Genomic DNA, 17289 nt, shown 5'->3' with positions numbered 1-17289 from the left:
TTAAAGATGTTGCTCATAAAGCCATCATATCTCATTTCAGAGTAGATACTGTCCGTGTGTGGGGGGGTTGTAGGAAAGTAAATCATTTCAAAGTGAACCCTAGTGCTCACCCAGTGTGGCGAAGTGTACTTTCACGTCATCCGTAAGCGAAAGCTCCACCTTTGGAATGAATCGGAGGCGGCATGCTCGTGCTGCTTTGCAGGGACTCACAGGACGGGATGCATCCCGACCGAGCAGGCGGACTGCTGTCTTTCTCCTCCTCTTAGAAGATAATTTTCGACTAGAACATGCTTCTGTTTTTGTTCAAGGGACTTTCCCACTGTCGGACTGGCGAGGACGTACGGTACTGTCTATCGGCTGCTATGAGACGGGAGTGAGCGTGGAGAAGACAGGATGCCCGGCAGCGGCGCCGACTCGCTGAAAGCGTCTGCTTTTATTCCAGTGTGCACGGCCGCCTGCCTCCTGGTGGGATCCACGTCGCTCTTCTTCGTCTTCACGTAAGTAATAAGTAATGCACAAAAGTTACACACTTTGTTGACTCTACATTGTTTATATCACAGCACCATACATGCAGCCATCAATCCATGTATCAATACAGTCGTTTATCCTTGTATGTGTGCATGCATTCAACCATTCATGCATCTGTAAGGGATCGTGCGTTGGTAAACCTCACTCCCAGACGCCTTAAGAGCCACATTGGACAACGAGTTGACAGCCCAGGGCTTTTAGCTCGTTGCTGCTCAACTCTCAATCAGTGAAGATCTGTGGATGCGGGTTTGAGCCAGCGTGTTCTTCCGTCTTTCCATGCAAGCTCTTGTTTCCATACAAGCATCTGCTTATCCAACATCCATGCCACCATCATCCATGCATTCAGTCATGTCCATCCATCATCCACATACCTGTATTCTAGCATCCATCCATCCGTGTGTTCCATAATCCATCCGTGCATACACGTATCTCTCCCGACATCCATCACTCTATGCATTTCAGCACCCAACCATCAGCCAAGCAATCATGCCTCCACTCATCCATGTCCCCATCCATCATCCATGTGTCCTAGCGACCATCCATCCATACATGTGTCCATTTGTCCCTCCATGCATCCCAGCATCCATCCGTCTATCCACGTCTCAATCCAACATCCAGCTCTACATGCATCCGACCATGCATCTCAGCATCCATATTCATCCAACTATCCATACAGACATACATACATGTGTCACAGCGTCCATCCGTGCATCCCATCATCCGTCATCCATCCCAGCCTCCGTTTATGCATACATACTGTATATCCATTGAACATGCATCCCAGCATCCAACCATCCATCCATGTGCATACATGTATCCATCCAAGCAACATCTGTCTGACCATCCGTGGCTTCCTGCATCCATCCATCCATGTCTCCATGCATCCATAATCCATTTTGTATCAATTTATGCATCCATCCATACACCTGCCCGTGCATGTTTCCATCCATCCATCCATCCATCCACTTATGTGTCTTACGAACTATCCATTCATGCATTCAACCCTCCATCCATCCATCCATCCATCCATCCATCCATCCATCCATGTGTTCCTTCCTCTATTTATACATCCACCCACAGGTTCATTCCAACAGTTTAATGCCATTTCAACATTGTGATTTTCTTTTAAAAAATGGAAAACTTGGCAAACTTTGAGGATTACAGTATAGTCGTACAGTTACTGCACATTTTGGAGTGGCCTTTTACTTTGGCCATCCTAAGGCACACCTGTACATTAATCATGCTGTCTCATCAGCATCTTGGTATGCCACACCTCTGGGGTGGATGGATTATGAATTGTGAATGCACAAATTTGTGAACAATATTTGAGAGAGATGAGCTTTTTGTGGATTTAGAAAAAGTTTTACATCCTCTTGAGTTCGACTCATGAAAAACAAAAGCGTTGCGTTTATATATTTGAGTATATGACGGCAAAACATCTGCGTTGGTAAAATTGCGCTGCTGTGCACGACAGCTGAGAAGTATTTCTTTTTTTTGAAGATGTCAACAGGCTTCTGTGTGTGTGTGGGGGATGTATTGTTTCTAGATGGCGCTTGAACTTGTTTGGATTCATGCTGTCATGCAATGCATCGAGGCACTATTTGGATGTGATTGTGTGACAGCCTGATGAAGATTCATTGTCAGCTTTACGTTTTGATGGAGTTCCTCTCCCAATATTCGTCATGCTTTGCATTGTTTTGTTTTGTTTTTCTTCATCCCAGGGGGTCAGGAGGAATCACTTTAAAGTTTGTCCTACCAGGCGGAATGAACCATTTTGCGTTTTTGCGAGGTGGTTGCAGGTTGTAGGTCTCATCTCTCATGTCTCGCCTTGGTTGTTTTATTTTGTGACTAAGTGATTAAGTTCAGTATGACATTTCTGCAGAGCTGCTAGAAATGTGAAATTCTGTTGGAGATGAACGATCTCCAGTAGCTCTCTGTAGCTATCTAGCTATCTATCTCAACCTCATTGAGCTTTCACAGCAAAATGTATTTTATCTTGACATTTATGATGGCAATATTAGAAAGCATTCTTCAAAACTTTAGAAACGCCCAGGCCCCCCCCCCCGTACTTGGGGCCCCTGGTACACCATCCCAATTTTTCCCTCCCACTTCAACGCCCCTGATGCTAGTATCTGGTTACCACAGAGAAAGATCTACAACATGTTTACTGACCACATTTTCAAATTTGCCCCAAAAAAAAAGGTCAAATTGAGCAATAAAACCTGAAGGTCATGTGACTAGAGAAATGGCCATCGGGTTCTATTTAAAGGGATATCCATTAGAACCCTATGATTTTGGTAAATCAACACATGTAGATATGCACGTGTAAAAACTACATCTCAACTTTATGATACAGGCTTATTAATATGAACTTTTTTTTTTTTTAATATTTTAACTTTCTTCTTCGTAAATTTTCTGCTCGTAATATTATGACTTTATTCCAATATTATAACTTTGTCCCCAACCTAATTTTTTTTCCATGTGACACTAAAATGACTGTTTTTCCTCACAATATTACCAGTTTATTCTCCTAAAATTGCTACTTTTTTCTCGATAGAATACAACTTTGTTTTGTCTTAAAATCTTGACTTTGTTCTTGCAAAATCACAGCTGGGTTTTTTTTTCAATTTCTGCTGTTTTTTTTTTATTTTACGATTAGTTTAACTTTTTTTTCTTGGAAATTTTCTTCTCAAAATTATTACTTTATTCCCATAATATTTTTACTTTATAGTGTACATTACTTACAATACATTATTTTTATTGTAACTTTTTACCCAACCTAATTTCCCCAAAATTACAACTTTATTTGTTGTTTTGTTTCTCAAAACAACTTTTTCTGTTTTTTTTCTCTCAGTAGTTTGACTTTATTCTTGGAAAAGTACTGCTGATTTAGTTATTTTTGCATTTTCTTGTTAAATTCTGTTTTTAGATTGTGCCGCGGGCCAATAAAAAAAACAGCCACAGGCCGTAAATGGCCCTCGGGCCACACTGTGGACACGCCTGCATTAGAGTAACATGGGGGACATTCGACACACGGACATAACCTATTAAGTTTTAAAGCATTATACACCTGTTAACATTTTTAGTATTTAATATTTGTAATCATTTCTTCAGAATGTTGACAAATATCATGACAAAATAACAAAAACTATTTTTATTTTGTAGTTTTTACATTAACTGTAACTGTAGCGGAGCAAACATGAGTGCAGACACAGTTTGCAAAAAAATGTATGCAAGTTATTCTTAATTCATCTTTTTTTCATATTGTTTGCTTTATAGTAGAAGTGGATTTAAATTGGCATGTTTTTTAAACAAAATATACCATGTGATGTCACGGGGACTGGAATGGCACTGAATTGTAGGAATGACCCCTCCCATCCATCCATCCATGCTTCTATTTGCCATTGCTAAACAATTCCCCCCCCCCCCTTACTATAATTGTCACGTGACCCATAAAACCATGAGCATATGCCGCCTGTGTGCCGTGACACCGACCTGCTTGGCTGGCAGTGGACCACCCTGAGGGCCCACACTTTAGTCACAAGCAGTTATTTTTGCACTTCCACTGATAAGACACCTTTCCACCGACACGACCCGCATTCCGCGCTCCACTTTTCAATCAAACATTATGCACTTTTAAACATGCCGCCTCCGACAAAACTCATTCCTCAGAGCGAGGCTTTGACCCATTTGTGGGGGAGATTGGAAAGAGTCCGCTTGGGGCTGAGATCCATTTCAGAAACGACCCGTTTGTGTCTCGCATAACAGGAAAAGACACAAACAACCTTCTTGTATGTGCTATTGGCTTACTGAATATCATCTCCCACCTCATCAGCTTGGCTCTATAGTGACCTTTCACCTCCGTAGCCATATTTGCCCCAGTTTCTCTTCTATAGACGTATATTACACTGGAATGTGATGGCAGATTGGGTGTGCAGGAGGATTAGGATCCGGCCAATGCCATGTGATCCCCCATCTGGGAAAAGGGAGTCTGGAATTTTTTACTTCCGTGTCAGATATTCGGATGCAGATCTTTTTTTTTTTTTTTTTTTTTTTTAAACTCTGCACAAACACACGCATAGAGATCCTGTTTTTTTTTTTTTTATCATTCAGCACAGTTCATCATCTTTGTCAAGTTGTGACTAAATGTGTATTTAGTTTATATGATCCTTGTCATGGTTTGATTTTTTTTTTTTACGGACATGTTGACACTTGCACAACTGAACATGTCCGAAAAGGAGTAGGAGGAAGTAGAATGGTTAGTAGAGAGGTGTGTGTTCACTTCTTGTGTTTTAGTGACACCCTTTTCTCATAGGGATGAAAAAAGAATAAGAAACATGTCGCAATAGATGGCTTATGCGGTGATGAAAAAAAGTAACAAAAAATACAGAAAATGTAAATTAAAATGAATACCAATATTGACAATATATGAATGAATGGATATAGAGTACATGAATTATACTGATTTTATGGTGGCAGCCTTTTTATGAGTGGTATTCACACAGTTATCGTTGTTGCACAACCGCGTGTGTGTGTGTGTGTGTGTGTGTGTGTGTGTGTGTGTGTGTGTGTGTGTGTACTCTTCCTTGCCATCTTCCTGCTTTTGTTCTCTAGACCTCGAAGTTGTTTTTTTTTTCTTCCAAAAAAAGCAGAGAATAATACCCGTGCCTCCTGCTTTTGTAAGAAAATGTGCTACAATATATTTGTTACTGGGAAAAAAAAGAAGTCAAAATGAAATAAAATGTCAAAAAAAAAAAAAAAAATCACGCAGCGTTTACTAAGTGAAACCGTTTGGCTGAATCTGCACCAAAATTGAAGGGTTTCCTTTTTGGCCCCTGCCCCACAGCTCCGTTAAGTGCCGAGGACCTTGTTTTGGTCATTTTCATGTAGTCCTACAAACTAATCAAACAAACGCTGCTGAAAATATTTGAAATTGAGTTCATATTTTTGTCTGCACGCCTACCAAGACAAACCTGACTCATTTGGACAGTGTGAATCGCACTGACTGACTTGACAGAGTGTGTGCGTGCGTGTGTGTGTAATGTGTGTGACAGCCTGCATGGTGGTGATGTCATTAACAGTATTTCACCAACTTGCAGCTTGACTGAACTGTCTGCTGTGCCACTGACCCACTGCAGGGATGAAGGCGGTGTGAGCAGCTTACTCTCTGTGTGTGTGTGTGTGTGTGTGTGTGTGTGTGTGTGTGTGTGATTTAATACAGCTCTGGCCAGGGCTGTTTCATTAGATGGAGGGCTTGTCTTGTAGCGTAATGAACTGTCCCTCCCTCACGGTGCGGTCCAGATGGTCTCAGACCAACAGTGTCCATCAGGAGATGGCCACATTGTAATCAGGTCCTCAAGAAAGCTCTCCAATGAGTTCTCACATGGCTGTGACATGATCCAATTATCTGACAGTCGACAACAATCTGCAATACACAAATCACTTTATTGGACTCTGTTTTTTTTTTTTTTTCCGAAAAGTTTCATTAGATCACACAAGAAGGCCTAAAAGAAAAGAAAATGCTTTTTAATAACCCTTTAAAAGAAAAGGCAGAGGGTGTGTTGTAATGAAATTTAAATTTAAAAAAAAGAAAGAATATACAATAAAGAATGTGCTGATGCAAAGTATAAAAAAAAGAAGAAAAAATATATAAATAAAATCAATTAAAGGGAAAAAAAATGTAATTGAAATCAAATCAAATTGACAAAATAAATAATAATAAATAATTAAATAATAAATAATAAAATAAAACACATTTAATATTTTTTTAAAAATGTAAACTTTTAAACTATAGAATAAATAAATAAATAAATAAATAAATTTAAACTATAAAAAGTTGAAGGTTACAAAACTGGGCTATATGCAGTAAAAAAGCAACTCAATTATTTTAAATTTATTTTTTCAAAAAATGAATCAAATAAAACGGGAAAAGGTACTGGTAAAGTACTGTAGGCAAAAACTGGGAAGAGGTATAATAAATAGATTTAAGATTGGAAGATTTAAATTGGAATAAAAACGCGGTGCATAAAATAAAAGAAAAAATCAAAAAGATAAAATGGGTTAAAAAAAGGTACAGGAAAATAAAAATGTTATATCAAAACTGCAAAAATACATACTCAGTATGATAGTTTCATGGTAATATAATACCAAATATATCATTTATAATCCTTTAATTACAATCATCTTGTTGGAAACCAAGTTAGTAACCCACCACTAGCATGTCAGTGAGCTTTACTGTGTATCCCGCTATATTATTCCATATGTATCCTTGATAAAATGTGTTGCATGATACATATAAGGTGCTGAGCTCTCTGTGTGTGTGTGTGTGTGTGTGTGTGTGCCCACGTGCGCGTGCGCGCAGACCATCCACTGTGAGGATTCCACAATGGACTGGCAGAGAGGGCCTGTAATCCAGAGTTGATAATCCGGGGGGATTAGTGGGTTTGCAGCTGGCATGGCATCAGCAGGCGCTCCGCTCAGTGGGGACCCCTCCCCCATGGCCTGAACCCAGCCAGCCAGCCATCCAGCTAGGGAGTTTGGGGATTGGGCCTAAAATTTGTATTTTATTCTTTTTTTTTTTCTTTTTTAGCCCATGTTTTCACTTACAAAATTGCCTCAGAAATGTGTCCTTTTTAAGAATAGCAATGCCCAGTTGTGGTTGACTCGGACAATTGAACATTGGGTTTTATATTGTGCTTGCAGGTTGCCTTTAAACGCGTTGTACTGTGTGACGTTTCTATTAATTTGGCTACTTTCGTTCTGCAAGCGTCAATCAAACTAGACCCTGTACTCAGTGTTGCCTGATACTCGATCCCCTCCCTCTAATCTCACGTCGCGGTGACGTCGCCAAACCAGCATGCAGTTTAGTGGCGAATATAATATGTTAAATGCAACGTAAACATAGCGTATAAAGTTGCCGCCATTGTTGTTATTATGCTTTGTGCAACTGATCCTTAAATGTTATTTAATAAATGTTATTTATTCCGACATTCCTCTCTTGCTTGCAGCTTCTAATCCCCATTTCCCCTGTTTTTTAACATTATTACATGAACCATTAGAGTAATCAATTAGCATATAATCAACAGATTAATCTGGTGAAAACAATTGTTTGTCGCAGGCCTGATCCACCCGCTGCAGTGTCTTTCTTGCCGCAGCCTGAAGGGACCCTGCCTGTGTGTTTTTTTTTTTAATCTCCCCTGATGTGGGAGCAGTGATGAACATGCACTAATACTCGCTTATCTTTCACTGTAAACAATTACTTTTTGGGATCCCGTTGGAATAAACGCGATGAAGATTATCCCCTAAAGTCTTTGTTGTGGCCCTGATTTGTGTTAACCTCAACCTGGGTGGGATGGATACTCACAAGACGACAACATTCTGCTGTCAGGCAACACAGGACAATTTTTTTTTATATGTCTTGCAGATGCCCGTGGCTGGCCGTGACCATCTGCCCTGCTGTGCCGCCATGCTGTGCCATCCTTTTCCTTTTCGTACTGGCCAACTTCACCATGGCAACATTCATGGACGCTGGTGTACTCCCGATGGGTGAGCGAAGTTAATCCCAACTGTCTTTTTCTGCTGGTGCTGCTGGAGTCTCATCTCATCTTATCTCATGTATTTGATCTCAGCAAATGAGGATGAGGACAAGGACGACGAATTCCGGGCCCCCCTTTACAAGAACGTGGACGTGAGGGGCATCCAAGTGCGCATGAAGTGGTGCGCTTCCTGTCACTTCTACAGACCGCCACGCTGCTCACACTGCAGCGTGTGTGATCGCTGTGTGGAGGTCTGTGCAAACACACAGACACACACACAAACAAAAACACGACCAAATTTGGAAGAAAATATCTACATAGCACTTCATTACACAATAATATATGGTCTTAGATTAAATAAAATGAATAAAATACTTTAAAAAAAGATTTTAAAATTTGTGAAATGAAAAAAATATTTGTAAAATATTGGTTCATATATATAACAATAGAACTGTGTATATGTAAAATGCTAAACTATATATATATATATATATATATTTTTTATATTATTACTATAATATAATTTACATCATCAATATATTTTGTTAAAATGTTAAAAAAATAAATTAAATTTACAATGTATGAACAAATATTTTATAAAATATTTTAAAAATATTATTTTATATATCTTAAATATTATTTAAATATATTATTCTAAAATGTTATATTATTTTCTGTATTATTTCATTTTTTAATATTATTTACTGTGTCAGTAAATGAGTTAAAATTGTCAAACATATGAACAGAAAAAAAACAGAAAAAGTTTAGAAAAATACAAATTGTATGTTGGTTAAATAAATACTAACCTTTATTAAAACAAAAATGTAGATATTCCATAACTAATTCAATAGTATATCATAACCATTTTTAAATTCAGTTCACGAAATAAAATAATAAATAAATGAAATAAAATGGGGTAAAAACAACAAAAAAAGGCAGCGATAACATAATGCATACAATAATGAAAATATAAGTATAAAAAAAGAAAAATATCTCTGCATGTCTCGCGATAAGGCAGCAGATTTCTACCAACCCGTTACGAATTATTATTATTTATTATATGTTAAATATATTGTATCAAAATAATAATTATAGCTAATATCACCCAAACATTTTTAAATCTACCTTTTATTTGGTCCAAATCAGCACGTAATATCTCAACACGGATCACAACTGGTATCTCCTACTTTACTTGTTGGCTCATTTTTCATCAGAAGTGTTGGGAAAAATGGAATTGACCAACTTTACCAATTGGTACAGCACTGCCCGTAGATATTACCTGCATCCGTTTTTGACTAAATATGTGACATTTGGGTCAAAATTGATGAAACTGTAATGTACCAACTTCACCACTAGGTAGCGCAACTACACTGTTTGTGCTTTCATCCAAATCCAGGGGTGGGCTGTCCTGCAAATTTTATCCATCAAGTTCTTATAGATATATATATTGCCGCTTGGACCGATACTTTTTAGTTGAATATTTTCAAGATAGTTGAATGATTTTGTGATTTTATATAAAATATACGACAATTTGAACAAAATGAATGAAATGATCTCAAACCGATATCAATACTACACCACAGTGATGCCCAGTGAAATGCATTGTGGCCGTCTACAACCATGTATTTCTAGCAGAACATAAAGATAAGTGTAATGGTTATAATGGAAACAAAATTGTAATGCCCTCTAAAAGAAACCATCCAGGGTTGGAATGTGAAAGTGTTTTTTCATGAGCAGCATGCAGCATGAAGGTCATTGTTCAATCTAAAATGGGTGGTGGTGTTGAGAAAACGGAGGACACAGGATGGAGCGCCTTGAATGAAAAGTGAAGTGAGGGTGAATATGCGGTTGTGTGTGTGTGGGGGGGGAGGAAGTCAATAAAACAGGATTTGTGTCTGTTGTGAATGATGGACAGAGCGTGATGAAAAGAGCGAGATCTCATTAATCAGGTTAATCCTCCTCCCATCCTTTGTAGCCTCGCTAGGAATTCAATTTCTCAGAGAGTTGGGATGGCGGTATTAAAAAAAAAAAAAAAAAAAAGAAAGAAATTTGCAAAGCACAGGAGGATATCTAAAAATCTGTGACGCATATATTCATTTTGTCTTTGCAGGACTTTGACCATCACTGCCCTTGGGTCAACAACTGCATCGGGAGGAGGAACTACCGTTACTTCTTCCTCTTCCTGTTGTCCCTCACCGGTCACATGGTCTGCGTCTTCAGCTTCGGCCTCATCTACGTCCTGCACCACATGGACGACCTGTGGAAGCTGCACTGCACCGTCACGTATCCTCCAGTCCAAAATGTCTTGGCGTGTCTTCTGTTGTTTATGATGGAGCGCTTTCCTTCACAGCCTTTCGCAGTCTGGTTGTGATCAGTATATCAGGTCTTTTTCTCCTCCCGGTTCTGGGACTGACTGGATTTCACCTGTTCCTCGTGTCCAGGGGACGCACCACCAATGAACAAGTCAGTGTGAATCACAGATAAAAGCGCATGTTTATTTTCTGTGTACATGAGCTCAGTGTAGTAGGATTTGCATGAAGGGTAACGTAATTCAAAGTGGGCCACAGTGAGCCTCCAGTTGAGACCGATTTTCACGAGCATTTACAGTCAATATAGTTTTCTTTTTACTCTCAAAACCATAGAGCTTAGAGTATTTGACAAAGATTTTATTTTCTCCATTATTGTCAAGCTACCCCTTTGAAGTCTTTGAATACCCAGTATTGTCAAATGGAATGATAAAAAAAAAAAGAAAAAAAAAAGTTAGCTTTAGTTAAGTTAAGTTAGCTAATCACCATTAGCAACTATGTCTGAAATATACCAATATTTCTGCTGTATTTAATGAACAGAAAGATAAACGACAGGACAGGATTATATATATTTGTATGTATTAACAGCTCCAAATGAACTGAACATGTCAAGCTAAAAGATACCACACAAGTCTGAAAATCTATTTGCCTAACACGAGTCTCTTTAATAGTAGCACAACATTCGAATCGCACTTTAGGCGCAAAGAGGGGTTGCGTTCAAAGACATCACGTAATGTAAGGTGAATGTACTTATTTTCAGTGTATTTTCAAGCATACTTAAATGTAGCAAATTGTACATCCGATTTAAGAGTTACGAAGTGAGTGATATCCACTTTATCTTCTGCCGTGTTCTCTTCTCTCCGTGTTTGTTTACACAAACACACGCTATATAAAGCGGTTTTGTGATGTTCGGAGTGTCCCTGAAAGCATCCCACGGTCTTGTAAGGAGAAGGAGGAAGTGTCGTTCCCAGGATGATCGGACTACAGACGTGTGCGAGTTGTATATGGTGTTGGAATTGTACTGCTGTTGATGTGTTCAGGTCAGAATGAAGTTATAAAAGAGCGTCAGACTCTGTGTGACAGCATGGGGACGCTCCACTGTGCTTCTGTTTGCCGTCCTAATAGAGGCGTGCTTGCTCTGGTGCGCATGCGTTAATTACACTAAAAAAATGTAACATAATTAATGAAATAAATTAGTTACCGCCGTTTATACGTTATTTATGACGTTATTTATATTAACAAATATTTACATTTAAATATTTAAAATAACATAAATATTGAAAACATATGAAAGGCTGGGAAAAAACATAGTTAGGGACCAGATAATTGATGAATTTAGTTATTTTATCCATACCCATAATCCATTATGAATACAGTCCGTTGTGCTTTATGTATTGACATCCCCACAGGTAACCGGCAAGTTTCAGGGGGGAGTGAATCCGTTTACACGCGGTTGTTGCAACAATCTGGAGTATTTAGTCTGCAGTCCCACCTCACCAAGGTAAGTACTTTTATTTATTAATTTTTTTGCTAAAGATGTTCTTTTGCGAATTGACGTTCTTCCTTCAGCTACACAGCCAGGCCTCGCAAGAAGTCAGTGATCCACATCCAGCCGCCCTTCCTGAGACCTGAGATTGACAGGCAGCTGTCAGTCAAAGTCACCGACAACGGCAAGCACAGCCAGGACCTTCAAAATAAAGTAAGCACAGGCATGCAACAAGTGTCAGAACATGGTCACCTCCCATGTGTTTTGTTTTTTTCCCCCCCCTCTCAGCGTTCCTCCGCTGGACCTGTGGAGCAGTCGGATATGAAACAGCAGAAAACTCCGCCTCCTCTGCCACCAAAACCTGAACACGGGCTGCTGAGAAGCCACCTGGCATCCATGGAAGGTACTCTGTAGAGCACTGATTCTCTACAATAACATTAAAACGCATTTAATACACATCAGATGTTGGACTTTTACTTTGGAAAACATTTTCCGTATCGGAAGCAGTCTAGCATTTTCTTTTTGTCCCCCCTCCAATTCTCCAGAGACGGGACATCACACCAAGTCCATCATCCCCGTGTCCATTCCCACTGTCCCACAGCTGCGACCAGTCCTGGAGGCCATATCCAGAGGATCCTCACCCATTCCTCCAGAGCAGGTACATGATAGTAACAGGATAGTATCAGGATAGTAACATGATAGATGAAAACTTCAAGCCTGACCTCTAAAGTGGAGCAGACAAGTGAGGTTTGGTTTTCATAAGCAGGCTGTAGGGACACATATTGCTAGAGCTATTACGAGATTAAAACATGACGCAATTCCTTGTTGAGAAAAAAACTGTCTCGCGACAATAAATGAATTAATTACCCACACGACAAATGAAAACGAACTCGATACTTTTGCCGACCTCCATATATTGCCATGTGCATGCGCGTCTGTTCCAAGCAGGGGCGAAGAGGGTTCACTCTGTGCACTGGTTCAGCACGTACACACTTCATAGAACAACGGCGAACAGAGTGACACCTCTCGTCAGTCATTAAGTTGCTTTGTCTCTGCCCGGGACGGCGGAGCCACTAGCATACACACACAGCAAAAGAATGGAGCTTCACGAGGAGCAATGCAAGGTAACGTAGTAGAAGTTAGGAGGGAAAAAGATGCCTCCAAAGCCAAATGCCACAGCCCCCGTGTGGCAATATTAACAATGAGGAAGGTGAGCCCATCAACACGAACGAGCCAATATGCTGAATTTATTCAAAGATGGCGGCGACATAAAAGGCAACAAAACAAACTTGCCCACCTCAAACATATCCACCTGACCCACTTTACTTCCAGATGCAGAGCCTTTTTTACACTCAACACTCACTGAGACGTTTGGTCAGCAAAGTAAATAGAAACGGAACAGCGCAAAATGGTGTGTGTGTGTTCACAGAAAGTCAATGCAAAAGAAATGCTGCTATTGAATACAGTTGAATTGCCTGTGATAAAATACATGTCACAAACGCCGATTCCACAACTTTACAGAGTGAAAGATGACATATTAAAGGAAATATTGCATTATTATTACTATTATTATTATTAATTCATATATAACATTAGTGGTTTATTTGGTCTCAGAAAATGTCAACATTAATATGGTTCAGCGTCAATTTGTGGGACAATAAACATTTCAAAACGCACCTGCATTGTTTTGTCACATGGTGACATGATCACATTATTTTAATTGTACATTTCAAAAATGAATTTTTAAAATGTCATCTCGTCTCGTCCTCTCAGACCCAAACTCGTGCATCGTCTCGTCTCGTGAGTTGGGTGTCTCGTGACACCCCATCTTCCATCCATCCATCCATCTTCTATGCCGCTTATCCTCATTAGTGTCGCGGGGGGTAAACTGTAGCCTATCCCACCTGACTTCGGGCGAGAGGCGGGGTACACCCTGGACTGGCACACCCCATCTCATTACTGTTAAAACATCATTAAAAAGTCACTTTTGCACAATAGCAGACCTGTAACGGTGCTTTTTCCCCACTTGTGGGGTACATTGTGGTTGTCTGCCAGTCTTAGATTCCCCAATCTTTTCTTCTTGACCGACATTGTCCATGTCCTTGTGCGTGTAGCTGCTGAAGCCCTCAGAGCACCAAGGGGACAGCAAAAGTCCAGACCTGAATGGAAGCCCCGTGAGAGGCACACTGCCCCCCCTACAGGCCACCAGCACCATCTCGAGCTCCGTGCAGTTCAGCTCTATGACCCTCAACTCACGCTCACTAAAACATGGTGGTTGCAGCAGTCGCCATCACGGCTGCAAATCCCAGTTGCCCTCCGTGCACGCCGATGGTCCCGCCGCCTCAAGTCTGCTGGCCAGTCACAGCAGTTATGATAACCTCATGGACCCCCAGTGTGGGGCTCAGAGAGCAGCTCCTACAGTCAGCTTTTTCATGAGCTTGGGTCCTGATGGCAGCGTGGTGCAGAGGCCTCCCCCTCTGGCCTACACACCTCAGGCCTACAGCCCCGTCTTCATGGGGGTCACACGACACTCCCCTCAGCCCAGAGACACCTCCCCTTCCTTGCCGGGTCTCACCCCCAGAGACCCGTCCCCGTCCTTCCCTGTAGGCTACATCCAAAGAGAGCCCCCTTTCTTGGGGTCAGCTCTAGCAATGCGAGACATGAAGACCCACAGCTTGAGCTCCACACCACAGAAGTCCACCGCTGCCACAGCGACCTCACGGTATGACGCCTTTTCCAAAAGCCTCATCTCCTCTATCCATGAGAGGCGTGAGATGGAGGACAGGGAGCGGATGCTGCGTCTGCAAGCCAGATCCCAAGCCCTCTATGGCCCTGACGCATCCATCTACGACATCCCCTGCAGGAGGAGCCTCCCGCCGGACAACGTCCGACCCCAAGGCACCCGAGGGCCCACCCCTCCTGCTTACGGCTCCAGGGAGTTCCTCATGAGCACGGGGATCCTGGGTTACGGCCTGAGGACGTCCCCTCTCTCCAGCTCGTCCACGTCGTCCCTGAGCCGAGGCCCTAATAAGACATCGCCCCTACAGAGCGGCAGCAGCTGCAGTTTGCAGGGTAAAGCGCGCTCGTCCTCACCGGGCTACTCTGCTGCTGAACGACAAACATCAACGTGCACCCTGCCTCGTTTACCTTCTTCTACCACCTCCACCACCACCACTCCTCCATATGCTTCCTACGGCACTGCAAAGCGACCCTCACTCACGGAGAGGAAAGACTCAGTCAACATGGGAGCCTTGAAGTAACCACTCAAGCTCTCAACCAATCATCTATGCACAGGACTTAAAGATATTAATTCATGTAACTTTCACTGTTTTTTTAATGTCTTTTCTTATTGCTTTTGTGAAACAATACCACACTTGTCTCCCAATGAATAATAGTATTTGCTAGTCGGGTGTTTATATATGAATAAAAATATTTTATAACTCTCACTTTTCTACTTTTTTGGTGTCATTAAAAAAAAAAAATCCCTGACAGTTTATGCTTACAGAACACTTCATTAGGTACACCCGCACCAGCCAGATCCAACACATGACAAGTACTTTACATCTTGTATGATGTCATTGCATTGTGCAGGTGTCCCTAATGAAAGGCCAGGTAAGTGGTACATTACATATCTTCACATATGTGATCTATTTTTTTATCTTTTTTTTTTTTTTTGCTTGGCTCTGAATGATGACTTGAAAAGAACACACCATTATAGCAGCCAAACATGTTGGGGCTGCTGCATAGTACATTGTATTTGTCTCCCTCTAGTGGGCGATTGAAGGCATTGTCCTACCTAGCAACAATTCTGACGTAAATCAGATAACCCTGTAATAGTTTCTTAAATGATGGTTTTAATTAATACACGTGCAGTAAATGAAAAATATATAAGAATTGTTTTCTCAAAGATTTTTTTCAAATTCCAATGTTTACGAATGTATTCTGTAAAATAAATGAAAAAACATAAAACAGTTTTTTTTGTATTCATACAGTTTTATTCTTGCAATATTGTAATAATATTTCTCTAAATATTAGGATTCTGTCTTACAATCGTACAGTGTAAGCAATGTAAAATTATTTTTTGTAAAAATTAAACGGTGTTGTAAAATCACATGTCACGTCTATGTCTCACGTGTGCTTGAGCTGAGCAAATGTGCTGCCGACGTTGATTTTGTGCATTATTTCTAGTCTCTCTGTCATTCTATCTATTGTGCAAGGTGTCTGTTATCCTTCATAACTGGTGGGAGGAGCGATTGCATGAATCATGTAGCAAGTGTACACGAAGCTTTGATCTTGTGCTTTTGTGATTTGGTTGTGTCTTTTCTTTTATTTCTATTGTACAAGGTAGCGCGTTTGAATTACAGCGAGATAGTAATTATATGACAAGTTGATGTGCTTGTGCAAGTGCACTTTAAACGTTTTGCATTAACATGAGTCTGCTTATTTTTACTTTGCAAGAGGAGGTTATCATTAACTGACAGGAGTAGCAAAATATAAATGGACATGTGCGACATGTACTGCAGGTATGCCTGTTCCATTTCCTCGTCTACCTGTAGCACACAGGCTGGATGACAGGAGGGTTCACTCTGCTTGTGTCTGAGCGCAATTGGTTGTATAGTCAAACTAAGGGCAAGAGTGAGCCTCCTGTCAGCTATTCAGCGTCTTTGTCACAACAGGTGGCGGCAGGGGCTAGCTACATAGTGATTGAATACACTGAGTGCTAGCTAGCAGTTAGCAAGCAAACGCTAATATGAATGAAAGCAGGAAAGCGATTGCTTCTAAGCCGAATGCCGCAGTTCCAGTGTGGATAAGTTCCTGTGTGGTTGGACTGTGGGGAATTCGTACCGGCGGCTGGCGAGCTCGCCATACCCAGGGTATGTGAAGTGGTGGCGCCCCGCGATTAATTAGTGCTGTAGTCGTCGTCTTCTGTGCCTCTTACAGATACGCTACACTTGAGTACCATCTAGTGGCTCAAATGTGACATGACACGGGGATCGTTGAATGATACACTTAATGATAATATGGTCTAGAAACGGTCGAAATTAGCGGTTATTATCGATAATTTGTAGTTGATGGTTATCATTAATAACTGGCAGGAGCAATTGTATTACCATCACACAGTAATTATTTGACAAGTTTGTGCGCTCACGCGTGCATGTGCATGACTTTCTGTGTATTGCTATTGTAATGGTGGTGGTTATTAACTGGTGGGAGAAGTGATTGATATCAATCATATGACAACATATACCAAATGCGTGGATGTGCGAGTGTACTGTAAAGTTAGATTTTGTGCATTACTATGAGTCTCTCTTTTGGTTCTGTTATGCACGTGGTGGTTATCATTAATGACTGGTGGGAGGAGTAATCGCATAATATTAATAGAGGAATTGTATGACTAGTCGCTTGCATGCTTGCGTGTGCTTTCGCACTTTCG

General features: G+C 40.8%; 1 protein-coding gene across 1 annotated transcript; it reads left to right on the top strand.

The window, feature by feature from the left end:
• Positions 1-38: 38 nt before the first annotated feature.
• zdhhc8a (zinc finger DHHC-type palmitoyltransferase 8a) lies at positions 39-15884 on the top strand. Its single transcript, XM_054757399.1, has 10 exons — positions 39-497; positions 7952-8073; positions 8157-8314; positions 10174-10346; positions 10424-10526; positions 11779-11870; positions 11939-12068; positions 12144-12258; positions 12401-12513; positions 13970-15884. Exons 1-10 carry the CDS (start codon positions 394-396, stop codon positions 15113-15115), a joined length of 2256 nt encoding a protein of 751 aa, XP_054613374.1. The 5' UTR covers positions 39-393; the 3' UTR covers positions 15116-15884.
• Positions 15885-17289: the final 1405 nt, after the last annotated feature.

This window comes from Dunckerocampus dactyliophorus, chromosome 17 (assembly GCF_027744805.1).
Source record: "Dunckerocampus dactyliophorus isolate RoL2022-P2 chromosome 17, RoL_Ddac_1.1, whole genome shotgun sequence".
Classification (NCBI taxonomy): Eukaryota; Metazoa; Chordata; class Actinopteri; order Syngnathiformes; family Syngnathidae; genus Dunckerocampus; species Dunckerocampus dactyliophorus.
This window is presented reverse-complemented; position numbering and strand designations above follow the sequence as displayed.

Excerpts from the sequence above, each read along its gene's own strand:
- zdhhc8a (XM_054757399.1), top strand. The coding sequence starts at position 394 with ATGCCCGGCAGCGGCGCCGACTCGCTGAAAGCGTCTGCTTTTATTCCA. Across the intron at positions 11,871-11,938 it reads TGCAGTCCCACCTCACCAAG|CTACACAGCCAGGCCTCGCA; the intron begins GTAAGTACTTTT and ends TTCTTCCTTCAG. Across the intron at positions 12,069-12,143 it reads GCCAGGACCTTCAAAATAAA|CGTTCCTCCGCTGGACCTGT; the intron begins GTAAGCACAGGC and ends CCCCCCTCTCAG.